The sequence below is a fragment of the Anopheles maculipalpis genome, chromosome 3RL, assembly GCF_943734695.1.
Source record: "Anopheles maculipalpis chromosome 3RL, idAnoMacuDA_375_x, whole genome shotgun sequence".
NCBI classification, from domain to species: domain Eukaryota; kingdom Metazoa; phylum Arthropoda; class Insecta; order Diptera; family Culicidae; genus Anopheles; species Anopheles maculipalpis.
This window is the reverse complement of record NC_064872.1, coordinates 44,924,580-44,951,950: the sequence shown is the minus strand read 5'-3', so window position 1 is coordinate 44,951,950 and position 27,371 is coordinate 44,924,580. Positions and strand designations below refer to the sequence as shown.

Below are 27,371 nucleotides of genomic sequence, written 5' to 3'. Positions count from 1 at the left end.
AGCAGCAGCAGCAGCAGCAAAATCGTTCGAGCGCGTGACCTCTACGAGGGTATGGAGGCAAGGTACGCAACCGGGCCGGCTTGTTGCATGTGCGAGAAGACGGGCAGAGAAAACCCTTTTGTCACACTCTGTGGCCTCGCTGAATCTTATCCCGTTTGTTCGTAGATACGACGGAAGCAGTTTGAGCTGTGCACCAGAGCATGGTTTAAGCTCTGGAGCTGGATTTGAATCGGATTTGAAGCTTCCGTTCAAAATTAATTTCGATTTCATACTTTCTCCTCGCGGTTGCTACTACTGCTGCAGCAGCTGCTGCTGCTGCTGCTGCTGCGCTGGTGCCAATAGACGACGACGGTTGCTTGCGCGTGACTTGTTTTCTCCATGCTTCACACCGCTCGATGTCGGCGGAATCGCGCGACCACGCGAGAGTGGACCTTTTTTTTCTGCGATTCATGTCTCTTTCCCTTTTTTGTGCTTTTGAATTTTTCTCCGTGTTTTGTTTTTTTTTTTTTTTAGAAATGAGAGAAATCCGTCGCTTGGACGCGGACTAGTGTGATGTGCTAGTGCATACCGGACCTAGGATGGGGTTTAATCTCGTCTCCGTCCGTCGGCCTGTGTCGTTCCGTTCCATCTGCCCTTCGAACCGCAATAGTTGGGCCGTGTTTTTCTTCTACTTCATCAGTTTGTTTCCTGTGTTCCGCGGCGTGTCACCATTCTTCACGAAATGCGCTGTCACGATTCACGTCTCTCGACACTGATTTCGTCCATGTCTCTCGTGCCCTCTCGCTTGTTTGAGCTTTCTTTTTGATGCAACCATTTTTGTTGTGGTGGTTTTCATTTCTGATGCACAGTGAATGCTTCTTTCGAATAAGTATAACGAATCTACGAACCGTGGCGTGAAGTCCAGGATTGATAGACGCGTGCAATTTTTCTGTGTGTTTCGGTGACTCATGCGGGTTTTTATTTCTCTTCTTTAACAAATTTCCAACATTTTCACAGACGTCGTTGGCGTGGGAGTAGACAACAGAGCGTGTTGGAGCGTGAAGGACATCTCACTGTGTCCCGGTTTATTCTCCGCTGGCAGACAACCGTACAAACCCGACTGGAGCCTCTCGTTAGCCGTGTGTTCTAGAATGGCTGTACGCCAATTGAGATTAGTGGAGCTTGTTTTTTTTTTCTTTTCTTTTCTTATCCCACTCCTTATGCTTCCCTCGCCTAGAAAACGGTTCCAATTCCAAGGACGTATTTTTAGGTGTGGCTCAGTGATTAAATCGTGTTATGCTGCGGTCACTATATTTGCTGCCAATGCACACGATCGCGGAGCGCCACAAATGGCCCGAATTCCGAACGGGATAAACTCAGGCCGAATCCATCCACAGGCCCAACGAAAGATACGGGGTGTACGGTTTGGAATGTAGCGAAGGGGAAAAAGTCGTGAAACGAAAATGAGTGCCTGGAGCGAAGAAAATTGGACCGGATTGGATTGCGCGCACCGCACGACGCTGCACACGAACGTTAGCACGGCGGACATTTTACGTTGCGTAGCATTTTGCATTTTTATTTCTTTCCCTCCTTTTCCTTCTTGCTGGCCAGTGTACTAACGGAAAATTAACTGAAACGCTGGTTGGGCAATTCCTTTCAGATTTTTCAACCCCGGGGGCGGGTACACTTCATAAATGCGCTCAGTTAAGAGATTTGTTGCGCTCAACAAATCGTTGCAGCGAAGTTTTAGAGACATCGGGGAGCTACGGTGGACCGCTCATTGAAGCCCTTGCAACCAGCATACAACAATGCCTTGTCATCTGTGATGCCAGTCCGGGCAGTGGACATTTTACGACCTAATGCTTCGCTCGATACTTGAGACAAACAGCAAATCATTCGTCACACTTGCATGATGTCATTTTTGTTCGAGTTGGTTGATTTGTGTGTGTGTGTTTTAAAGTTCAAGGGACATATTTTAGGCTGTGACCCACGAACGGGTGACACTTGTACGAATCAATAATGAATGGTCTTTTGAGCAATTTAATTGGTTCGTGTTAAAAAGAACGATTAAATAAATGAGCGAAACGTGTCTGATTAACACTTGTGAACTTTCGTAGTACTTTTAGGGTGATTTAATTTCAGTTCAATGTAACATTGCTTTTCTATGCTTTGCTCGTAGATAATTTGTTGTATAATCATAACAAAGTAAAAGGGTTGCGGGGGTGTTGTTTTTATGGCATAAATGGAAAGAAGAAAAAATCATTTTGTTTTCTATAACACAAAACGTGTCTAGAATTAGTTTATTTCCACAGATTCATGACGCAAGCTTGATAGAGCTCGCTTAATTTATGATTTTTTTTGTTGCAATGCGATACAATGATGCTTTTATTGAATCATGTTCTGATTTCAGTGCCCCGAAGTGCAACCACTAATGATTCGCTTCACAATCTCGTTCATAAAAGTTTATGCATCAGCAGCAGCACCCGATGAGGGTGTGTATGTGTGTCGGAAGCTGGAAGAATGGTAGATCATAAATGCTTTCTCTATCGGCAAAAAAAAAAAAAATAGGTTCACCAGTTTTCCATTAGGCGCGATTGGACAGCTTTTCGTTTTGAACGGATTTAGAAGGAATGCTGCGTGCACATTTGCGTGTTTGCGTGTACCCCTTTCGAATGGTGATGGTGTGCGTGCTTGGTCCATTTGGCCGGTTCACGGCGTACTATCGACAGCTGATTAATCAAAGTTGATTAGCATAATCAATATCAAGCGAACCTGCACTTCAACTCAACCTCTTCCGATCGGGTACCGTTTGATGCTAGCAGGCAAATGGCCGCGTACCGTCTTTCGCTCGGTGTGAAGTCTCTGCGGTTCTTCGGTTTGGGATGCAGGAAGAAGTGCTTCGAGTGGTCAAAACCATTACGATTATTAGCGGTTATTTTTCGTGTGAGGATAATTGATGGCTTACTTGTCCTTGCTCGGCGTGGTAGCGCTGATGGTAGTTGCTGTGGTGCGTTCTCTTTGGCGTTCTCTTTGCCTCCGGCTTTGTGTTTATGACGGCAATACAATAGTGAAAAACCACTCCAATCCAATCAGACAGCAGTTCTTGAAAGCATGGCAATTTTTCTTCACCTCCGGCCATGGACGATACTATTTGTTTAGGGGCTGTAATATGCGCAGGGACCACCGCCTGTCTGCTAGTTCTATTGCTGGTGATTCTTGAAAATTGTGCATTTGAGCTTATGTTTTCAGACCTGAGCTAAATTCCCGAATCCCAACCATAAATTTACAAGACAATTAATTAGCAGCTTACTCTTGCAAGCGGATCAAAGTTTGACAGACGTGCTTAATATCAAAAAGAATAGTTGAAACTTCACTCGAAAATTGTAGTTTAGTAGCACTACAATCAAACATTGCACACCAAAACTTTTTAGTTTTAGTTGTTGCTTCATCGATATGTATGATAAGTTCGAAATATAACGTTACGTTTAGAGGTCGGCCCTGTGGTGTTGGCGACAGCGGCGCCTGTCTTCAAACGGCAGGACCGGGGTTCAAATCCCATTCGGACTGGTGCCCCCGTAGTGAGGACGTGGAATTGGCAGTCTAGTAAGCCATTTTCGATGGCCGACATGACCTTAGCGGTCGTTAAGCCAAGAAGAAGATAACGATACGTTTCCAATCAGTCGAGTATATAAGTTTTAAAGTGCAGTCCCTGAATCTTGAAGTCAAATTTCTCCCCGCTGCTGTGTCATAACGCGCATGATACATGATTTTATCATATTAAGCATCTGATTTAAGTATTATTCTATACTTCTTGAATGATCAATAACAGTTTTTGTGATGTACTTGGGGTAAACCAAAATTTTTATTACTACAAACGTCCTGAGTTCTTGCTTCCCTTACAGCAAAAACAAAAACAATATCCACTGTACATAGCAGCGGAATCTTTTCCGTTTTATGATGAATGACGAAACGCTGCTTAACTGGTGGTTATGTTGGGCGAAACACTTGTTCTACAGCTGTCGAGGTGAAACGAAGCAAACTGGAACAATGGAAAGAGTGAGCCATCGGGTTTGCTTGCAGTACGCTTGACGTAAGCATCATTTATCTTATTATTGAAGCATAGAAGGCATGGGGACATGGAAGCAGGAATTTGAAAATTTGCACCCTAAGCCGTATCAAACCCCAGCGTCCAGCAAGTTGTCCGCGCACTTTGCTCGGCATAATTTCCGGCGAAAGGAAAGGCCACAGTTCCTCCTTCGTGTGCCAATTTGAAATCTAGTACCACTTTAATGTCGGTCAGCGGAGGGAGTGTTTGATTGATTGGCTTAGTGTAGTGTACTTAAAGAGGAATTGGGAAAGCTGAGTATCGCACTTTCCATGGGTGTGCACACGTTTCGCTGGGTAGAGGCTAGGAAGTTAGGTGAACAGAAATCGAATGATGAATATTTAGTTACGGCATCGACAGCGGTATACAAACACGCACCGATTCTCCACTTTGTGCCCTAACGTGTCCGTGGGCTTTGAAGTTTTCGGTCGAAAGAAACGTTCAACTAATTACACAATCAATTACTACAACGCGGACTCAGGACAGAAGTGCGCATTTACCATTGCGCTGTGGGCGATGGTGAATATTCCGATCACGATTGCTAGGAAGGAATTTCTGGCGAAAAGAAGCTTCTTTTCCTTCACCCACCGGCCGGTAATTCCAATCAGAGACTATCATTTCAATATGCTGACGATCGTTCATTTCTTAGCGAGACGCTTGGGTGACCGACATCATCGCACTGTTTGGCATGTTAGACTGGACTGCACGAAAGTTTCCGATTTCGTAGATTAATTTTCAACTTCGGGACGATTTAATTAATTTTATCCTCGAGCTACGGGTGGCAACCTTCCCAAGAAAGGCCACGTTTCTATGAAACAGGCGCGAACATGTATCGAAAAGAAATCGGTGAATGTGTTGAAGGCAAACAACAGCTGCATGCAGAATGTTGGACAGGCGGCTGAATCCTGGCTGGCTGGCGGTTCAGTAATCAAAAGCATCCGAGCAAATGTCCTCTGTCGAAGAGGACCACAATTCATGTCAATAATACGACAGAACAAGAATTGTCTGGATGAAGGGAGATGCATATAATTCACGGGAAAATGTTAAAAAATGTGTAGCCATGGATGTTTTCGCAACAGCAAACTTCCGGCGAGAAATCATTTTTGAGTGGTAAAATGGAAGATGTTTTTTCAAAGCTTAATAACACTTCTCGCAATGGATTCCTGGGGGTGGGGGGGGGGGGGGGGGGGGGTTTACGTTCAATCCACTATGAAGTGCAGAAGCTATGGGTATGAATGTTTGATAGAGAGAAAAAAAAGGAAGAGAATCCGTGTGGACTGCGAGACTGGGAAATGGTTAGTTCGAATGATTGAGAATGGAATATTGGATAGAAAATGTATGTTCCTTCCCTATTTCTCGCTGCTTGATCGTGATGGATCGGAAGTTGTTATCAGTTTCTAAAGCGATGCTATTTTTCGAAACGAACGTATCATTAAATCGATTGAAAATTGTTTCTCTGAAAATTCTACTATTACTTAACACTGTTATTCGCGTCAGCAGTTTAGCAAAGGATTGCAGACTATTCTTAAATTCGTGTATAATGTGCTTTGTAAACCTAGTAAACAATGCTAGGTTGTATGTGGTTTGTGTGTGTTGTTGTTCCGTCAGTCAGCTGTACAATAAGGTTGGATTGCACTGTTAAATGCATGATTTTCACTTTTAGTTGGAAATTAGTTATACTATCCATGTTAATAGAAATCTAAAATTCATAACCATGGCGAACGCATCTTCATTCAATCCTTTGCCGAGGCCATGGGTTCGAGTAACCATCCTCCCCGATGAGACCATGGTGGGAGGGCGAAACCAAAACGAATTCGAAGCGTTTGGACATGGAAATTAAAGCATCATAAGCGCAAAGAAAAAAAAACGAGCATGAATCTGAAAAGCCCAATAGTGGTGAGGTTTAGGTTGGTAACGTAGTGGAAAGTGGAACTGAAACGAATAGCTAGACTACTACTACTACTACTACTACTTCTGAAGCATGTGAAACTGGCATGCTCATGAAGGATGCCTACCAACTGGGCTGGAATCGTGTAGTCAGTATCAATGTACGATTTTCGATGCTCGTCTGTACGAGATCGGTGGAGGCGGAGGTGTTTAACATGAAGTCTGAAAGCAAAACCCGGCAAATTTGATAGAAATACACGAGCCAGCTTTCAGTTGATCGGCTTATCATGGTCTTTTTTTAACATTGCTGCTGATATCTTTTTTACCCCAAAATCAAAGCTCATTGTTAAAGAATAGCATAACTAATTCCTCATATACAGGGGAGAAGGGATGGTGTGTTTCCTATTAACTGATTGATTTTGAAGAATCTCTCATTGTACGATGTTGGATGTGCTGCTGTTATACTGCTGAGAGTGGGATGCTTGGGGTTGGTTGAGTAAAATTTTAATTGCTGTAAAATTCCATTTTCACAAGAGTGGCATTGACAAGCAATTTTCAAGAAAAGGAAAGTCTTTGCTACGCACGTTTTGTAGGAATGCGAAGAGCTGCATGCATTTCGATTCAGTAAAGTAGAGTGAATTAGTGTGAAAGACTGGATGCCAAAGGCAAATGAAGAGCGTACGTGATGTTTATGCTTCAAAGTAAAAACGATTTGCTTTATGAGCTTCAGCCCATATGTGTACAGAATGAAATGATTTATGCAGTACGGAAAAAAGGCTCATGTAATTACTTATTTTATATCGAATTGTTTATACCTCAAATGTGGTACACATGGGGCAAATTCGGGATGGTTAAAATAGCAAACATTCGGTTGTATCAATAACCTTCCAGCTGTTATGAAGCGTAGCAATGTTTTGATGATATGGAACAACTTTTTCCTCATGCTACTGGTGTTATTGCGGCTGATGGGTGGCGAAAAAAAAGAAGGTTTCTTTAGAAGTCACAAATTTGCAGATGGCGTTTCGCGCAGATATTTTTCTGCTCCGTCATTAACGAATTAGGTTTGATTTGTAGGAAGCGGGCGAAGGAGTTGGGCCGTGTTGACTTGCGAGTTGACTTGCACGGTTGACTGTTTGGTTCGCTGACTACGCCCGTGGGACTTCGTTCATCGTTCAGATTGAACCTCGTACGCCCGTGCGTTGAGAAACAGGAAACCGTTTCCAAGGAATGGCATGAAAGAGTCTTATAAACAATGCAGCATAATGTAATTATGTTTGATAATGATCACACGATTCTTAACTGTTTCATACTTTATGAATGTGCCAAGCAACTGGCTCCATAAGCAGTGAAGTTGACGCGTGAAGAATATCTACTAAATGAAAGGTGCTGTGAGAGCAAAAAGAAACGAAACAAAACAAAAAAATACGGACAATAAAGCAAACATGGCCAAGTAAACTAACTGTGGGTTGTGGCCTTCTAACAATGGGCGACCGGTGGTGACTGTTGGCAGCACTGGCACAGCAAAGAATAACTAACTGCCTAGGAAAATGAAAAACACACACGCATTCCTATAGACACATAATGTTTTCGATTCCGTGGACACACACTGCTTCACATCACGCGTGTGTGTTATGTCGTGCGTGAGACAGATGATGGAAAAATCGTGGGTGAAAAGTCACCGACCGAGTGTTGGCCGACATACGCCTAGATAACAATAGCAGTAGTAACAGTTTGATCGTGGACTTAAGCCTTGGTAGACAATGGAGCATCTGCAAGGTGTCGTGCACCTGAGTTTTGGGGCAGGTTAGATCGGTCGAGCATAAAAAGGAGGCTGGCATATTATGGGTGTTGGTGGTTGTGTGGAAATTTAATTGTTTTATTGCAAACAAAGCTGGCGCCGATGGGAGCTACAATGCTGTCGGGGTTTTGGTCCCCATGATCGGATCTGATGAGAAGTCAGCATCACGCTACACAGGCTTAAGATGATGATGGGGTAAATAGATGAACGGATGCCATTGTAAATGTTTTCTCAAGTTCTAGATATGCTCGATACCGTTAGTTTGGAATTATTTTCCGAAAATGGCTCTTGCAAGTCAGCAAACTTATCAATATTGAATGCTGAATGAAATCAAATTTGCTGGGAGAAATTTATAAAACGAGCGTACACTACCTCTATGCAAATGTTTTGCAAACCCAACCCATTAATGGAAACGCAAAACATTTGCATTGACAACTTGTTTACTTCTCCAGGGCGATTTTACATTATGGTGACGTTTTTCTTCATTACGAGCAATGTGATCTTACGCAAAGATCCCGAACGGTGCTCCAGAGATAGCAAACAATACCCCGGTCATGATCAATATTTAGCTAGTTGTCTTAAAATGTTTACCGTCTGTTGCTATTTTTGGGAGGGTTGCTGCATTTTTCATCCGCATGCTAATGTATTGTTTACTTTTTTTCTCTCCCTACAGTTTTACTGTTGATCGGTTTGGCGATGGCAAACAAAACGATGGACACGCGGGAAGGCGAGGATGTAACGCTGAAGTGCCGCTTCAACGAGCACTACTCCGACCGGGAGTACTCCTACTATTGGGCCCAACAGTCACCGAACAAGTACGACAATGTTGCTATTAAGGGAGATACCTTTAACTCTAACTACAAGTAAGTACTCCACCGTGTGAGAATGAGTCATGCGTCTATGAACCGTTGATCACGTGAAATTGTTCCTTTTTTTTATATTTATTTTCTAGGATTGACTACCGACCAAACCAAGGAATTTACGATTTGCAAATCTTTAACGTGTCCTATGCCCGAGATAATGGGCGATTCGAGTGTCGCATCAAGCAGATCGGCAGCGATAATGCGATCTATGAAGATTACTACAATCTGACAGTGCTCACACCACCGCAGCCACCGTTGATCTTTCCCGGAAGCGAAACAACTGCCACGGAAGATAAAAAGCAAGAGCTCACGTGTAGCAGTGTGGGTGGTTCTCCGGATCCAACGATTTCGTAAGTACAACGCCAAGGAGGTTCTAGTTCTGTGCGTCACTAATGGCTTTAACCTGCTTTCTCTACTGTTGCTCTACTGATCGACCCGTAGCTGGTATCGTGAAGGAAGTACAACACCTCTAGCTGCCAATCTGATCTACGGTGGATCGCGTGACATGCAGACGACCAGCACATTGACCATTATCCCGCGCCGAGAAGATGACGGTGCGAAGTTTACCTGTGTCGTGTGGAATCGGGCTATGCCGGAGAGCCAGCGATTGGAAACGGTTACGACTTTGTCGGTGAATTGTAAGTACACGACTAGTTCCCCACAGTTTCATAAGAAATGTGTTTTTTTTTTCCCCAAATCGTTCCATGGTGCGTTTTGTGCGTCTTCCTGCAATTAAGCTTAAATATTGCACACACACCACATCCGTGTGCAGGAAGATGATCGACGAGGTACGTTTTGGGACAGCTAATCGAACACTTCCAGGAAGTTGGACATTAGTCAGTCACACATTCATTCATTCATTTGTTTGCCTCATTTTGTGGCCTTCGTGTTTTTTTCTTCTTATTCGTGCCAGACGATTCACTTACACCTTTAGAAACGGCACAGCAGCCTCGTAGATGAGTGGATGTATCACCCACTGTGAGGGGAAAATCCCTCGATCTCGAAACGACCGATCCTCACGAACAAGCGTACGCAAATCAGCATCCCATCAGAGACGGCAGAGTATCTGGTTGACCTGATTTTTTTTTGTCGTAGTCATGGACGGTTTTTAAATGATTCATTCTCCAACTTGCGTGCCGAACTGGTTGTCCGCGTTAGAATTTCGTTTTGGCTAGCTCGGGTTTCAAATGTACGCGAATAGGGTTATCTTCAAAAAGTGCGTACATATCATCGTTCCCGTATTTTTGTTTTTTGTTTTTGTTGCTGAAAGTGCGACACGTAAAATATTAATCAGACAAATTCGCGTGCCGCGCTGCGCACGTGTGTTTCCGCGTACTCTGTAGCGTAGTCAAGGCTTTCCGGCTGAGTGGCAAACTTTCCTTTTTTTTTTTGTTTGTTTTGTTTTACTTGCTTCGGCTTTACTCCGTGTGCCGTTTGCTGGTCCGTTGGATACTACTTTCTTTTTCCGCCTCTGTTTCCTGTCGACCTTCAGCATCCAGCCATTTCTTTACACTGTGGCAGCTATCTTTTTCAAGATCCATCGGTTTGGTGTTCCAGGAAATGATTTGAATATGGCGCCGAGAGTTATTCACAACTCTCCGATCTCCCTCCCCTCCCAAAAATGGCAACGCTGACAAGGATGATGCGATTTTGGAAGAAACTTCATCAAGCTTGAAGTTGCTTGAAGTATAACTGTTGCATTTTGCGAGAAGGAATATTCATGCGGCTCAGTCTGTATATTTATGTCAGATGGCAGCGTTACGCGCGTTTCGTTTGCCATGTACGATCCGTTAAAGGTTTCGTATTATGATTATTGTATTATTAAAGTCCTCACTGTTCACGTTCGCGTAGGTAGTACGATGGTTATTCGAGATTTCCAATGAATTTTTTATCCTATCCGAAAGATGAACATCAGAAAAAACGTTGTCGTATTGAACTGGTTGGGGTTTTTGTTGTCAGTTGTCAGTACGACTGTTTCGAAGTGATTGGAATGAATGAACACGATGCTTTGTGGTTTGCTTTTCTATTCAGAAGGTGAAAAAGAGGCTTCTAACTCTTATTTTACGGGTGTACAAGGGGCCTATGTAATGCCTTCTTCTTGGAGCTTTTTTTTACTATGTTGCGACGTTGGGTCTTTAAAACCTCATTCGCCTCTTTATGGTATTTGTTAACAAATTGCTGTGCAAACTATTGTTTATATAGCTTAATCTTAATTTACCACTATTGTAGTGGCGGGACTGCGGTTCAAACCTCATCGGGACATTCGATGGTCGGCGTCACCTGGAGCGCTCGTTAAGTCAAGCAGGAGAACAATATTTCATCCTACGCAGGAACAAAAGTTTAAAGGATTTCTTTAGTTTCATAAAAAAAGGATATAAATTCTCGACAACTCACTTTGGCTTGTCGATCAATTCAAGGAGAACAATTCAAACCATGTAAGATGTTTACGTATAAACAGAGTTTACGTATTCATTAACAGTGCGTTTATTCATTGAATTTCTTAAAGTTGCTGCAGATCGTGCAGATTGTTTTTTTTTTTATTTAACAATTTTGGATAAACGGATGGGATGAAACGTTTTGAGCGAGATAATTCTTGGGCCGATTTCTGTCATTTATGTCATTTGCAAATCAGCGGGAGGTTTAAGGTAGTATTACGCTGGTAGTATTATCAGGGGAGGTTTAAGGTAGTATTACGTTGTATCATTGCATCTCTTTTGCTTGTTTTGTCCTCGGGGCGTATACTGTACTAGGTTCTTGTTGGATGGACGCAACCAGGCTCACTGACCGCTCTTAATAACCGAATCAAGCCGTGAGGGAGAAAAAAAAAGTTAATGGGCATCATTAGCGCCATAGCGCTCCGTGCTCCACAGCGGGAGACAGAACCTTTAGAAAGTCGTTGATAAGTAAGGTTAGGGGTAAACGAAGCATGATGGTGGGGATGGTTTAGGAGTGCTAGAACGACGAAGGACGCTGTGCCCTAGTCACTGTTGCTGCTTCTGCTGCTGCTGCCGGTGTTTGTGGCAGTGAAATTTTGTTTTCCGTTAATTAGCCTCCAAGTTCTTCTTTTGCACCCTCCGCTCCCGTGGTTGTGGGTCAGGGTGGGGCATGGTTGGTCTGTTGTTGTTTTACTTGCCATTCTTCTCTACATTTTCTCTTATTTCACTTTTCTTTGCGTGGGCATTCATTTACTGCGTTTTGTTTTTTTTTCCGTGAGCACTGCTAGCGTAACGTTCTTGGTGTTTCGTTGCGAAAATTGAAATTGCGATTTGTGCGTTGTTTGGATTTGCTCAAGGACTGGTAAAATTGGACTGCAAAGTCGCAGGAAAAGAGCCTACGGAGGTAACACCCGAGAAGCACAGATGTTTTGTTTGGCGGTGTAGTAGTGCAGCATCGAGGTGTGCGCTGTCCTGCAGTTCGTCTCTTGTTTATTTTCTGTCCTCTCCTTTGCTCACTTTATGGGAGGGTATGCTAATTATTTTTCATCTGATTTAATGCTTGTTTGTGGTACCGCCTCGTTACGGTGGGCAATTGTGAAATCTGATTTTATCGTCTTTTTCGTCGGTATTTTTGCATCGGAGTGGGCTGAAATGTCAACCCTTATCATGAGGTAGTTCAGATTTTTTTTTTTGTTATTGCATTTGAGGTAATCACCAAGGAGGATTGTTTTGGTTTGATTAATTAGAGTCAACGGTTCAAACTTGACATTTTATGCTTAAGACTGAATTATCAGTATCAGTTGTCTCGTGTTCTTTTATCAGTTACAAAAGCAACAAAGCGGTACGAATTGACTTGAATATGTTCGAAACCTGGTTCTGAAAACAAATGCTTTATCTGATAGCTTCTCACCGTACGAGTGTTTCCTGCAAGTCACAAAATCGTAAACTATTTTGGTTCCTATTCCGTTCGAACAGATGGATGGCAAGGGTACAGCAGAACTCTGGCACTATGACCAAGCTGTTGCCACTGTTGCTGACAGGAACGTAAATAGTTTTGTAGTTTGCAGAATGGTATAATATATTAAAAAGTTGCTATTGGTAGCCAGGAGACTGCATTCCTTGTACGTGAAGAGTCCTTACGCCTGTTTACCGATCCGGGCCACCCATAAACACGAGGTGCATGCATGGGCCGAAGATGCGACACTTCTCCGGCGGATGTTTAATGTATTTAAATAAATTACCCAGCCATGAATGCCGGAATTTTCGTAATTTAGAAAGTTTGTCAATTTTGTACGTAGTGGTCGTTGCTGTGTTGGTATACGCTGGGATTGGGATGCAACCGAAACCGTTGCTCTAAAGTAGCTAGAAAACGTTTGTAGAATAACGACTGAAGACGACCATTTTGTAGCGTCTAGAGCTTCTTCGGTCTTGCTTCCTGCTTGCAACCGCTTGTGAACTTATCGATAAGAAATACCAACGCAAGTCAAGGATGAGCGCAGAAGTCTTATGATGTCGCGAAAGCTTCTTCAACTTTAACAACAAAGTATTGTAATATAATGTTTTTGTGTTGGACGGTGAACGGTGCAGCTCTTTCCTTTCCACCCTCGAACCTTTCATCTCAAGTGCAATTTATGCGACTTGCAAATGCGCCTTCAAGCCTAGATCGTTTGACGTAAAGTGAAGTAGCGGTTAAAGGCACAAGGGAGAGTGTTAAAAATTGCCTAAGTGAACCTGTAGATGGTAAAGGACACACCAATTTTTTCTGCTTCTATCTGTACAAAGCATTCAGATGAAGCTTATTTGTTATGTTGTTTGATATGTAATGTAATGTTCTGTAGCTTGCTCGTTAATGTTGCAATTGAAGGAATTTTAGGTATATTTAGGTAACTCTACTGACTTATCTTCTCGCTACCTCCATGACAAATTTGTTTCATCAAAAGGTCCAAAGTGATGAATGAGATACATTTTTTCACTTTCATTCAACGTGTGGGTGGGTGTGTCGTTGGAGTGATTTTTTTTTGGATTCTTTACATTGTTGGCAATGCATACGGCACCCTCCGTTGGGACAATTAGTGTGACCATAAAATTGATTAGTTAAGCTTGCTTAATTTGGGTTACGTTCTTTCCAGCTCTCTCGGCAAACATTCGTAAAACGCAATCACACTTAGGAAGCAACACGCGAAAAAATTGAGTGGATTATCTTAAGACGAGCTCGTGATGAAACGAAATCAGTGATAAGAACGTAGAAATGAAAGCAGCGTCACATAGGCCTCGGTTAAAATTGAGGGCAACAGATTAAGAAACAGTATGGCCCGCTTTGTCGTTCATATCGTGGGTCCTAATTGTAGAATGTATTATTTCGATGTAGACCATCGACAGCGCACGCACAGAAAGTGGAAAATCCGTGCTCGAACAAAGCTAACCGTAACGGTTAGAAAACGATAGTCTGAAAGAGTCTTCACGGGTTGATAACCTTCCGCATTTCGAGCGTTTGGGAAAAACTGCTTCGGGTTGATTGACGGAAATGCCCTTCGGTAGCTGCGCTGCCACGAATGCCCTGGAGATGAAAAATCATTCCATCGGAATTTGGCAGCTGCTAGTGACGTGTTCTTTCTCGTTCACTCTCGATAGGTGGTTTTGTACATGCTGGTTCACTCTGGCTGCTTTTTTTTCCTGTGAAGGATTTGCTGCGTGCAGATGAGGGCGTAAGAGATTAATGAATTGTGGAGCGTTTTCGGAAGCATGCGAACGAAGATATGTAGAGCATGTGAAGTTTCTTTTCAGGGTTTTAAACGTTACGCACCGTAGGCAGGCTGGAGATTTCCGTGAGTCATTTAATCTCCGTTGGAAGTAGCGATCCGCACGGGGTTCTCTCTTGCTGTTCGGCTACGCTGTGTGGTGGCCATATTCTTACGCTAGCACTACATTACGCTCTAAGTGTCATCATCATGTATGGCGATGGAAGTAAAATAATCACCACCAGTTGATGAAATTATGTCCTCCGGAAGCTGCAATGAAGAATTTGTAAATGGATTTTACATTAACGCTGGAGCCTGTACGGGAGCGGAAAGCGTACAAACAACATGAAGCTTCGTTGTCAAATCATTGTAACGGTGGAGAACAAATGGGCTGAAAAGCATTATATTGTAATATTTGGTAGAAGCGTTGGGTCTTTGTAAATGGAAACAGGAATTTGACTGAATGATTCTTACCTTTCGGTTGCTGTTATTTTGAAGGGGGCAATTTGCTGTCATTAGGGGTGAAAAATGATGCTTTAAATGATCGTACAAGGTGTCTCACTCACCAACCTTCGCAGCCATTGAAAGTAAGGTGTGTTTCTTCAGGGCTTTGATTCTTGTTTGCTGGTCGTTTGACATTGTTCGGTATGGCGGAATGGAACGGCGACGCGAGAGCGTGACACTACAATGATGCTCTGAATGCGAAGTACTTAGGTTCGTTGGATTTAATCAAATGGAGGATTGCTTAGATTGCTTCACCAAAACCGGGACAGATTTGTTATGGTGAAGCTGTTGCCTAATAAACGTTAATAGAATGTCAATTTATGACCAATCTGAGAGAGAAAAGAAAACTGTAAGTTGTTAAAATTAAGGCTTAGAAATTTGCGTTAAATGTTCCACGAAATGCACTGACAGAAGAGAAAAATGATCCGCTGCTGTTGTAACAATACTAAAACTCGCCATTTTCACTGAAGCATGTGGGGAAGAAAAGACTGGTTGACTTTGTCAAGACGCTGAACGTTTCAGCACGTTGAGTGACTTATGGAGACACATTTAGCGAGTGATAAGTCAGTGATAAAAGGTGACATTTGCTACGATCCGTTGTTACGTAAGCCGTTTCCCTTCCCTTCCAATGAACAAGATTTATTTAGTGCCTGTTGGTCATCAGCTAAACATTTACTATCGTGATAAAGAAAGCGAGGTGATGTCGGGGCCTTGCATTGCGTCAGTGTCGTAAAATATGTTGCTCATTTAACTTACCTTTAACGCTGCTGTGGACAGACACATTCTGTGAGTGTATTCGTGGCATAGAAGAACGTTGAAGATAGGGGTCTGATGTTGGTTTCTGACCACCGGGGGACAGGCACAGGATAGTGAAGCCGAAGTATCCTTAGGATCATGTTTCCGGCGAACGAATGTACCGGCGATACAAGATTGGCGAGGGGTTAGAAAAATAGTTTAAAGACAGTGAAAAATTTGCCCGCATTGGCATAAATTATGCTGGCAGTGCTTTGCCGCGGGTGTTCCTGCTAGGCACAGTGTGGACTTGTGATAGAATGTTGCGCTTGCGACTGCCTTTTCCGCCAGGATGGCAATTAATTCCATATCAAAGCTAGAAGAAGGTCATACGGCCAGGCGTGTTTTTTGCGTTCGATATTGCGTTGTATGCGAAACCATTGCTTGCTGTTATGATTTCGCTGAGGAAAGAGGTATGAAAAATAGCTAGACCACATAGTGCTCCAACAGTCCAAGGGAAATCCGAACCCGATGCGATTCGCTGCACGCTTACAGAGGCACCCATCAGTGTCACAATTGCACGGAAAGCGATCAAACGGATAGACTTGTAAAGGTTCCCGTGCTATTGGAAGAAGAAACTTGTGTCCCGTGCATGAAGCTAAATTAATTGTCCTAAACTGTGCCGAAGAGAAGAAACGCTAACGGCTAACGGCGTTACCAACGGTCTCCTATCTTTGATGGTAAAGATAAAGATAATTTATTGAATTTCGTTGCCCATTTTGTTTTGAGGTTGAAAATCGTCATGGTGAAAAACTAGTCGCTGTTCCGTACTCACGGAGCGCACTCTTATTTATGTATTTCTTGTTCACATTCAGCCTTGTAGCTGGTGGTACATTGCAAACTGTAGCAATCGCAGGCCACGGGCCAGTCTGATCCAGTTTTTTTTTTGTTATGATACAAGAAAGTATGCTGGTCCTTGTTTAGTAATGTAAATTGTTGCAACGATTTCTTGCATCGCTTGGGATAGGTGCAATAGAATGCAGGTGGTCGTTTTTTTTTGTGTTGCTTTGGGCAGTGCTTTCCTAGCAGCAACTTCGAATTTAGCGGGTGGATTAACGAGCAGATCTTGATCTTTGTTTTTAAATCCTTGTAACTCCAGTTGCGGCGTTACATTCTATCCTGTTCGGTCCGACATTCTGCACTTCAGAATGCGTTTGTTTTCCGTTCTTTTTCAACATTTGCGATTCCTCAACGTTTGTACTGTGAGACAGTCTCGTACTTTGATGTACTCCCGCGTAGGACAAACTCCATTTTCCAGTCTATAAATAAATCGTGGATGGTATGCCAAATTTGTGGATGAAGAATAAATAATATAGCCTGTGCAAGTAGACATTTAAGCTCTAATTTTATCATGAGGACATCATCAAGACCAGGACTTGCGTGATGAGTGACGTGAACTGTGATAATACAGTCACAAGGAACCTTAAATTTATTGGCTGTAGTTCAGTTCATGACGTTGTAACGCTTGGATTTTTGAATAGTAGCACCTCGAACTAAGGAATAAATTGCTCTTTAAATGAATATCGAACTCAGTGCGCTTTTCAGGGGAAGATTTCATTACGAGCGTACATTTAATTAGATCAATTATAGCAAGAACCTATCAAGTAGTATGCAAAAGAGTTACAATAAGAAGTTTCAACTTCCCTTTTGCTAAAAGCTCAGTAGCAAATCAATAGTTGAACCTTGTCGAGCGTATTTCTCCCGCAAGCGATGCAAAAACTAATCAAACCGAGAATCACGTGTCGGTTATAAGCTGACCATGGGCGCGCTGCTTGCTTGTGTGGGGGTTTGTTTGGGTTTGTTAGTTTAAACAGCAAAAAAACAAAAAAATGTCCATTCCAAAGACGCGGGTGGCCACAATCTTGCCATCACGAAAAAACCCTTTTCTGTTGTGTGGTACACAATAAAATGTTTACCTCGTTAGTGGTTCGATGGAAATTTATTGGTCAACATTCCAGGACCCGCCGGACAACCGACACTCGGTGGTGTGATAGTGCTTGCCGATGGCTCTTGGTGTTTTGCGGAAACGTTCCTTCGTCAGGGGGCAGTGTTTTGTTTCTTGTTCCCGTGCTGGTTCCGTTCAACATCGGCCGGAAGTTTGGACCCGGCCCCGTTTCTTGGGGCTGGAATTTTGGCGGAACACCCTCTCGCTATCTCCCTCGTATTGTTGTGATCATTTGCTTTTCGACCATTTACATTGTGACCCGTTTCATCGTCGTTGAGTCGTTGGTTGTAAGTGCAAACAGTACGAAACCAATCTATGCAGTAAGAGTAAAGAAATAAGAAACAATCTGGCAGTAGTGGCAAGAAAACAGGATCCTTTCGTGTGTTTTTTTTTCCTGGCACACTTTAGTTTGGCAGGGGAAGTAAAAATGAATGGCCTGTGCAAGATTTTTGACAACCGTTCCAAGCACTAGTTCTGCCACGGGTAATGGAAAGATCTGAACAGAGCAGCGAAATAAAAAGGAAGGAGGAAGATAGTGATGGTGACAGCACACCGGGGAAAGACTGAAGAGAAAAATTGATGGCCTGAATCCTCCCGAAGGGGCTCGAGAAGGAAAAATTTAATATTTTTTTTTCATCTTACTCATCCAACACCACTCGTGTGCTTTCTCGCTCGGTGCCCGGGATTACCAGTCGGTGGTTTCGTTCGTGGCAAGTTTTCTACCGAACAACTGGTGAAATAAAAGTACGTTTCTATCTTTGTTGTTTTTCACCCGGGTCGCTCCAATATGCTCCCGGCGGCTGGCACCCCTCCCCATCCCCTGTTCGATGGACACAGAACCGTTGTCGCTGCAATAGCTGTAGGGAAATTCCCGCTCTTCCTTCGTTAGTTTTAAACATTTTTTCCACTTATGCAGACGGCAAGGCAAATTTGAGCAGGGGGAAAAAATGAACCACACACATACACACAGACAGAGCAAAAAAAAAAAAAAACAGCGCGCGTTCAATGCGCGGACATGTCTCCCGGCACACGGAGGGGAGATGCTTACAAGGAAGTAGGAGGTACTGGAAGTACTAAGACTGCGCGCGAGCTGTGTTCTGCTGGGAGTACGCTTGATGTGGTGCGGAGGAAAGTTTTTATCCGCGAGTTTTATCGTGCACATTTGCGGTTGCAAGAAGAATGCAGCCCGCGTGTACGGCCCGCGACCAGGGGCAGAAGCGAAACTTGAGATGCGATTTGGCGTAGGGTTTGGAAGAAAGAAAAACACTCGGTACTTTCCGCCTCGGCACCGAAGAATCTTTAGGAGTAGTTTTTATGCTCAAATCTATCCGCGCAATCTTGCCTGCGTCCTTGTACTCCTGGTGGCTGGTCGTGTTTTTTTCTTCTTCTTCTCTTGCTTCTGTTCGGCCAGCTTTGCCGCCAGCGCCACCGTCGAACGGTGCAGATGTGGCTAAACGCCGTGAATCCTTAGTGTTTCATCGTTGGCGATGAAGAAAGTTATTTTTGCAGAAGTTATAAAATTCATGCTAACAGTCCCAGCATAATACACTGCTTTTATTCTCTTTCGCCGGCCACGCCGGAAGTAAGTGAGGGGAAGGTGTGCTTGCATGGGAAGATGGCAAGGTGAGAAAAGTTCCGTTTCTTGTAGAAGCTTCCCGGTTTGCGAAAGTAGTATTGACTTTAGTGAAGGCTTATTTTTAGTTCGATCGAAAACCAATTCTTTTCGATTGCGTAGTTCTGCGAGATAATGCGGCAAAAATGTAACGAATGTGTGGAAATTGATCTGAAAACTTTTATTTCACCTGGTAAAAAGCTTTCCATCGAATACTAGATCGTTGAGAGTATGAATCTGTTGGGAGACTTGCGATATTACTACTCGCATAAAAGCTGTCTGCAACTGTGTTTAAAATGTGTTTTTATGAAACAATATTCGTTACAGTGCTATTGCCATATTCCATATTTACATGGAAACACGCTATGAATCCAGCAGATTCGTTAATCAAATTCGATTGTAGCTCTTCAGCCTATATTAATTGCAAATGTTTCACGATTGTTGCATACAGTCGAACAGAAGTGTTACCATTTAATTACACACGGAATTTCACGACCGGGCGAACGATTGTCTCTAGAGTTGTGCACGGTTGCGAAGTGTCGTTATCGGTTAACATTGAATGGAGGACAAAAACATGATGGGAGCATGTGTTATTTACCAATTGATGTTCAACGGTGACAACCTTGCATTATAGCACTCCGGGCCAGTTCAGGTTCGTATGCATACAGAACAAACCCGAGGCACAACCTTGAAAAAGAGTTTTTTTTGTGCTGGAAAACGTGAAAACAATGATTCAACGAAAGCAACAAAAATACTGAAGTATCGGTAAAATGGTGAAAAGTGCCACATCATTACGTTGGGCAGGTGCAGCAGTGGCGCGCTCGTGCCCGTGGAGTAGCCGTACGCAATCATCTGCCCATTCTACTGGGGCAAATGCCAATACCTGCCGAAAGGGATTGTGCCCTGCCGTCCCATTAGTGAAATGGAAAAGTTAAATGTAATGTGGTTTTTATTCTCCAGATCTCTCTCTCTCTCCCTTTTCGAAGCAATACGCATTAAACCTTGCCCCTAGAGCGGTGAAGAAAAATATGTGTCCTTTGAAATAATAGCACGGGCACTGACAGCTGAACTTGACCGTGCACTGACCAATCAATAAATGCAACGAGCGTGTTCGGGGTTTTTAAGCGCGTTCAGCTTATCATTGTTTTAACACAATTGATCGATTTGCTGTATGATGATTATTCAGTGTCCGAATAAATTATGAAATATTCAGCCTCAGTTTGGTCGCCGCATCATGATTGGTGCACGTGTGTGTTTTATCAGTCTTTGCTGCTAGCAGATATGAGGAGCATTTTCTTCCGAATGGGAAAATTTCACAGCGAAGTGCAACGAAAACAAAACCTGATGCCTGGCTTATAGTGAAATTTTCGTCTATATGTAGAAGACTGTAATTTGATCTCGTTTTTTTTTGTTGTTGAACTCTCTTTCTCTTCTTCTCCCTGCATATCGACACAGGCCTGTACCTTGGGCGGCCTTATTAGCGTCAGTGTCGGATTATGAAATACGTTTCATTTACCTAAGAACCCCTTCTTTTCAATTTAATGAGGAAATCCGATCTTCATTGATTTCAATTAATTATACAGGGATAGATTATTCGAAATTACGATTGTGTTCTCGAGTGGAACAGATCGCACTAGAAGGTGAGGTGAGATGTGTTCCAGTATCCAGCTTCGGTACCACTTGCACCTACCCGGTCCGGCATAAAGCGGAACGAAAAGCAATCCCTGACCTGCTTCTTTCGAGTGCTATCATCAACTTGATTTTGCTACATTCATAGGATACGACGTCAGCATCATCATCATTTTTGGTCTTGGTCGTTGTTTTGGTTCGAAACCAAAGGGTGATTTAAAATTCATGCTGCTGTTAAAGTTAAGATGACGATGAGCAGAAGGATGATGTCTGACGATAGGACGATTGACCGCTGTGCGCCACGTTGGCGACGATGATGATGGACCAACGAATTTTTCAGTACTTTGAAACCTGGTTTGACTCTCACTCAGATTTCCCTTCTTGTATCTTACGCAGTCGCTAGTCTCTTGACCAGCAACAGCAGCAGTTTGTTTTTTGTTCAATTCTGGGTTGCTGCGTTTTGCTTATTATTTTTCATGTTGCTTCGAACTTGAAAAACCTGTCCCGGGTCCGATGCTGAATACTCTCTCTCTCTCACTCGCGGCAGATGTTCATTATCATTTTGAAACATAGTCAGCTCGTTCGTCTGCTGGGGACCGTCCACAACGCAAAACTTATTCGAATGATGGCGACGAAAAAGGGACGAAAGCAAACGATCGAAGTCAAATTGAAGAAGAAAAAAAAGTATATTTATACACGTTATGAAAATGTATCACGCGGGCGAAAAGCCTGCAGCTTGCCGTCGTCAGCGTACCAAGGCTACAGGTGTGTCAGCTCGATCCGAATTCCCCTTTGGCTGTAGTTTGCGTTAGCAAAGGTGCGGACGGTTCTCCATCTTGTCAGTTCAGAGTGTACGGACAATGTGGTATTTTCTCCCATTCTCTTCCATGTTCTTTTGGGGTGGCAAAGTACCGTACTGGTACGGTTTGTGCTACACGCTCTTCAATCTGATGTACATACAATCCTTTTGTTGAGAAATGGGAAGGGCCGTGTAAAAGACAGATTTGTCCTTTAAAAAAAAAAGTATCTGCGTCTCCCGTCGCAACATGTTGGCGACGGGTGCTTGGAAGCGATTGGATGCTTATGACAGTTGGAAAGAAAATAAACACTCCATGGCATCATCTGCGGAGTTTATAATGATGCTGAAAGATGAAGTAAATGATAATATTCAACACCATTATCGATAGTGTTGCTGGCGATATGATCGCAACTTTCGATGAACGCTTTGTGGAGTGGAGGAAAAAAGGTAGTTTCGATTAGATTTCCTGATCAAGTTTCGGGAAAGTATCGCATTTAAGGTTTCGCCTGCTTTATAAGAAGGAAAAAGGACATTCGCAACAGGTTCTGATGGAAACTGGTCGGCAGCTGTGGTGCTATGAAATTTCAGCTGGTTTCGTTTTTTTTTACCAGATAAGATTTGGAAAGAAGTACCAATTTTTAATGAAACATCTGGGTGGAAGGAATCATTTGCATTGCTATACATTGCTTCATGTGGTCATTTGCTGTTTTCGTGTACTCTTCTTAATGTTTTGTGTTTTTCATATATTGTAAGGGAAGGAGTAGACAGTTAAGAAATATAAAACCGAAGTCTAACGAATGGAAGAGATTGAAGATAGAGTCTAAAAATTGAAATGATGTAGATGTGGTTTCATATCCAGATTTGAGAGCTTTTTAGATGGAAGGATTTTTAATCCCACCCAAGAAGAAGCTTTTTGGTTTGCCAGATGTCGTATACTGTACAGGTGCATATATCAAATTTCCGTTCGACGACTTTCAATGAATTGATATTTTTTTTGTACATCCATCAGCTGCTAGGCTTTCTGTAGTTTAGTACATTTATTATCAGTTATGTTCGAATTATTAAGAAAAAAATATATCTCATTTTACTTTCTAGATTACCCCCGTGTGGAAATCGGTCCAGAAAATCCGCTGAGTGTGGAGCGCGATCAGACGGCTAAGCTGGAATGTAACATCGATGCCAAACCGAAACCCGAGCAGGTAAAGTGGACACGGAATGGACGCTTCATTTCGTCGCACCCAACGCACACAATTCATCGTGTGTCGCTACAGGATGCCGGTCGTTACACCTGCTCGGCTGATAACGGGTTGGGTAAGATTGGCGAACAGGAAATCACACTGAACGTCCTCTACCCACCGATTGTGCAAATCGAAACGAAGGCCAAAACGGCAGAAGAGAAGGAAACGGTTCATATTAAGTGCAACGTTACATCCAACCCACCGCCGGTGACGATTGAGTGGCTGAAGGAAGGCGATATTGATTTCCGGCGTAATGGCGATACGCTTGTGCTGCGGGACGTGCGAGCGGAAGATGCCGGAACGTACATTTGCCGGGGCATTAATATGATGAAACCGTACGGCGGCAAGACGCTTGAGCGTGAAGGTAACGCCTCGGTAGCACTGCTGGTGCGCCACCGCCCTGGGCAGGCTGTAATTACGCCGGAAAAACCGGTTGTGCATGTGGGCAATAGTGTCAGTTTGATGTGCAAAGCCGATCCTCCAGGCTATCCGGATCCACAGTACCGTTGGTACCGGGATGTGGGCGGTGAGATGTCAACCACGGTGATTGCCCAGGGAGCACAATATCTGATACCGAAGGCGGGACTTTCGAGCGAAGGAAAGTACCACTGCCACGCAAGCAACGAACTGGGCAATGGGGGTATGGCAAGCGCTACGCTAGAAATTCATCAACCGCCGCAATTTTTGGCCAAACTGCAATCAAACATGATCAAGCGTGCTGGTGAGGTAGACTTTTTCGTAACTTGCAGTGCCAAAGGAAAACCGGAACCATCGATCATATGGCTGAAGGACGATGTGGAGATCACGCCGGAATTACACCGGTACGAGGTGAAGACGAACGTAGACAAGGGACCTAACGGTATGGTAACGGTACAGAGCATGCTCAAGTTCACGGGCAAAGCGCGACCGAACGGAAACGATCTTATCTCCACCGATCGTGGTCAGTACACGTGTTTGTACGAAAATGAGGTTAACAAGGCAAATTCCACGATGCATCTGAAAATCGAGCATGAACCGATCGTACTGCACCAATACAACAAGGTGGCAAACGATATTAAGGAAACGGCAGAAGTGCTGTGCAAGGTACAGTCGTACCCAAAGCCAGAATTTCTTTGGCACTTTGGAACGACACTGCTAAGCACGGGTGGACATTACGAAATCATTACCAACTCGGACGGTAACGACGTGTACACCAGCATCCTAAAGATCAGTAATGTGCGTCACCAGGACTATGGAGAATATCATTGCCGTGTATCGAACTCGCTGAACCACATTCAGGTACCGATTAGATTGCAACCGAAGGGTCCGCCAGAAAAACCGAACAAGCTGAAGGCAGTCGAGCTTGGCTCAAACTATGTGATTCTTTCGTGGAATCCTGGATTTGATGGCGGACTGGTCAACACCAAGTATTTCGTTTCCTACCGGAAAATAGTGATCCCGAACGAAAGTCTCATGACGGAAGAGTGTGCGGCCGTGGCTGCTAGCGGTGCCGAATGGATGGAGTATGACTGCCAGCGTGAAATGCCCTGCACTATCAGCCCACTGGACCACCATCAGAGTTATGTGTTCAAAGTGAAGGCATTGAACACGAAGGGTGTTTCGGAGCATTCGAATGAAATATCCGCCACGACGAAGGTGGAAAAGATTCCGATTCCACTGTTGGCTAATTTCGATCCGGAAACGAAGATATTGGGATTAAATATCGGTGCAACCTGTCTGTCGATGGTGGCGATAGTCGAATCGGTTATGTACGGCGATACTCCAATGGCAGCGTGGCACATTATCGAGAAGGTAGATTTGCAGGTTAACGGTCACGATCCGACGTACCGCGAGCACGAAATTAAGCACTTTGTAGCGAACAGGCGCAACAACGGCCGCTCATTGGGTAACACGCTGGACGACATTCCAATACCGATCGAGGACGAGTTGAATCCACGTGTGCGCGTAAAGTTGTGTCTCAAAATCAATCACGAGTACTGTGGCGAATATCTGGAGGCTGACAGTAAGTGTTGAGGCTGTTTATTTGTGCAGATTATTTAAGTCAATAACGTGGGGTTTTTATTTTTTTTTTGCATTTGCAGTTGGACAATCCCTCATCCAGGAAGCCTCCTTTGTCGAGCTACCGACATTGATAGCGATTGTGGTGTCGTGCGTTGTGGCCGGTCTGTTTGCCGTGCTGGTGATTATGTTCTGTCGCTGCAAGCGCAACCAGATGAAAGAATCGGTCAAGTCCAAGGAGTATGATATCGATTCGATCCATCCGTCAATTGTGGCTCAACAAAACCAGGCCCCGCCACCGTACTATTCTGCCAGTAGCTTAGAAAACAAGGCGCTGGAGCATTCGATGGATTTGGCAATGGATCAAAATACGGCGTTGTATGCAAGCCAACAGCCAACGTATGGATACCATCAACAAAATGCAATGATTCCACAAGTTCCGCAAAATGATTGTAAGTTTCCGTACGCACACAATCGTATGGCAGTTGGATATTGGGCTTTAACGGTATTGTTTGGTTTGCATCATTTTATCATCTTCCAATGTATTCAGGGTCAAACATGGGCTACGTAGAGAACTCGTACTCGAACTCCAACAACGGAGGAAGCGTCAACTCGCAGGACTCAATCTGGCAACTGAAAATGTCAGCGGCCGCCTCGAACTCGGCCAACATGATCCCGCAGCACAACTACATGGACCAGCAGATGCAACAAAACTACGGCTATGACCCAATGACCCATGGGGGATATGGTGCCGTTGACGATTACGCTCCCTACCCACATCTAATGACAACCGCTAGCCAACACGGTGGAGATGACTATCATCATAACATGCGCAACAGCCAGAATCCATCGCGCCAGGACTACTGCAGCGATCCGTACGCCTCCGTACACAAACCTAAGAAACGCATGGATCAGCATATGGGTGAGTAGAGCAGTAACCGAATGAAATGATGCCATCGTCATACTCGTTCCATTAGGGGTTTGTTTGTGGGGCAGTGGCAGTGCTCTTTCTAGTTTTAATCCGATTTTCTCTCTCGCGCAGACTTTGTTGCGGAATCCCCGTACCACGATGTGAGTGGCCTTCCTGATCCGTACATGGAGCAGGACGAAGCAAAGTCTCCCGTGCAGAATCAGCATCTCTCGATGAGCTACGATGATGCGCTAGCCATGGAAAGTGGTTACTCGACACCAAACTCCCGCAATCGTCGTGTCATTCACGAGATTGTGGTGTAGGCAACATATCCATTGCCCAATGCATTGGTGCAACGAAGCAACGAGCTAGAACAACGACAACGAATCAATGATGGAATTGGGGAAAAAAAACTACATACAGTTGGGGAATCGAACGAATAAAAAAACCACGGGACAGTAATATCTGCGGGAGCGAGCATGCATAAAACGGACGACCATAGCAGGGAGAGAAGCCAATGCGAAACCATTGCCACCTGCCTGCATCTGTTAGCGCTGTCGAGTCGTAGTTCAAATTAATTTACCTTTTCTTCTAAATTATTTGTTTTAAATCGAAACATTGAAATGGTTGCAATCTACTACCGACGGAATGGAAACGCTCGCTCATAAACTGCGAGGGGAGAAATATGTTGATCTCAAAATATAGCTCCTTGTAGTGTTGGTACGTATAAACCTAATTACTCAAAGACGTTACACAATACTAACAATCTATTGCTTTTTTCCTTCTTTGCAAATCGTTCCAGATGGGAAATGGTTCCGTTGGTGGTGAAAATGTTGCAACATAAAACTGTGATTGTATATATAGATAACTGTAGGACGCGTAGAGCGATGGTTTTATGACACGAGGCGCATAATTGTACGCAAGCACATTTGGAATGTGGTTTCGTTCTTAGGTAGTGTGTAAATCGAACAATTGAGTTTCGCCGATGGCGTTGATCCACGAACCATGGGATCCATGGCGTCGGCCAATGCAATGCACCTCTTGCAACAGTATCGAGCTGTATAAGTAGCGATTAAGCAAGTGTCTATAGTAAGTACTTGGATTAAGTAATCACGAAACATGACCATTCTAAATCTGATGGTATCTATGCCGACGCGCGTCACTGGAACCGGAGGTTAAGAACCGAATGTGCCATTAGCTTGTAGTAGGTATTCCTGCCAATAGTTCTTTTCCCCAAAGTCCGTTGCGATGTGACGATGTGCCAACACGATCGTATGTGATCGTTCGGCAAGTTTCTGAAGGTCTTCTGAAGGGCTGATGGGAAAGAAGGACCACCTTCCGAGTGACTTAATCATCTCTCATCACGGAACTATATCTCTTTTAGTGTGTGTCCGTCTGGCGGTGCCATTGTTTGATCGTTTCGTGCCAAGTCTTCCTTTCTAGAGTAGCGGGGGGGGGAGCACAAGAAGCAAAGGTGCATTCCATGTTGTGTTTTATAGAAACGTACTATTGCCAATAAAACTGCACATTGGTAGGGACCTTCCTTGAACAGTGTGTGGCTTTTGAAGAATATTGTTTAAAGTATTGAACCGTCGACTTATGCGTTTGGTCGTTCGTTTTGCTCCTTCCGCGGTGTCT

The 27,371-nt window shown here is 43.8% G+C and overlaps 3 protein-coding genes across 3 annotated transcripts in view; 1 reads left to right on the top strand and 2 right to left on the bottom strand.

Moving 5' to 3' along the window:
• LOC126563892 (hemicentin-1-like) overlaps positions 1 to 26,130 on the top strand; it is a 66,081-nt gene extending 39,951 nt beyond the window's left edge. Inside the window, exons 2-8 of the mRNA XM_050220680.1 lie at positions 8,443 to 8,632; positions 8,722 to 8,982; positions 9,074 to 9,270; positions 22,683 to 24,827; positions 24,907 to 25,275; positions 25,374 to 25,745; positions 25,866 to 26,130. Of these exons, the coding sequence (XP_050076637.1) occupies positions 8,443 to 8,632; positions 8,722 to 8,982; positions 9,074 to 9,270; positions 22,683 to 24,827; positions 24,907 to 25,275; positions 25,374 to 25,745; positions 25,866 to 26,056 (3,725 nt within the window). The 3' untranslated portion in view covers positions 26,057 to 26,130. The remainder of the gene's footprint in view (positions 1 to 8,442; positions 8,633 to 8,721; positions 8,983 to 9,073; positions 9,271 to 22,682; positions 24,828 to 24,906; positions 25,276 to 25,373; positions 25,746 to 25,865) is intronic.
• LOC126564660 (dolichyl-diphosphooligosaccharide--protein glycosyltransferase subunit 1) overlaps positions 1 to 27,371 on the bottom strand; it is a 378,005-nt gene that overhangs the window by 29,280 nt on the left and 321,354 nt on the right. The gene's annotated exons all lie outside the window — the stretch shown is intronic.
• LOC126565311 (uncharacterized) overlaps positions 1 to 27,371 on the bottom strand; it is a 378,977-nt gene that overhangs the window by 158,056 nt on the left and 193,550 nt on the right. The window lies entirely within an intron of this gene.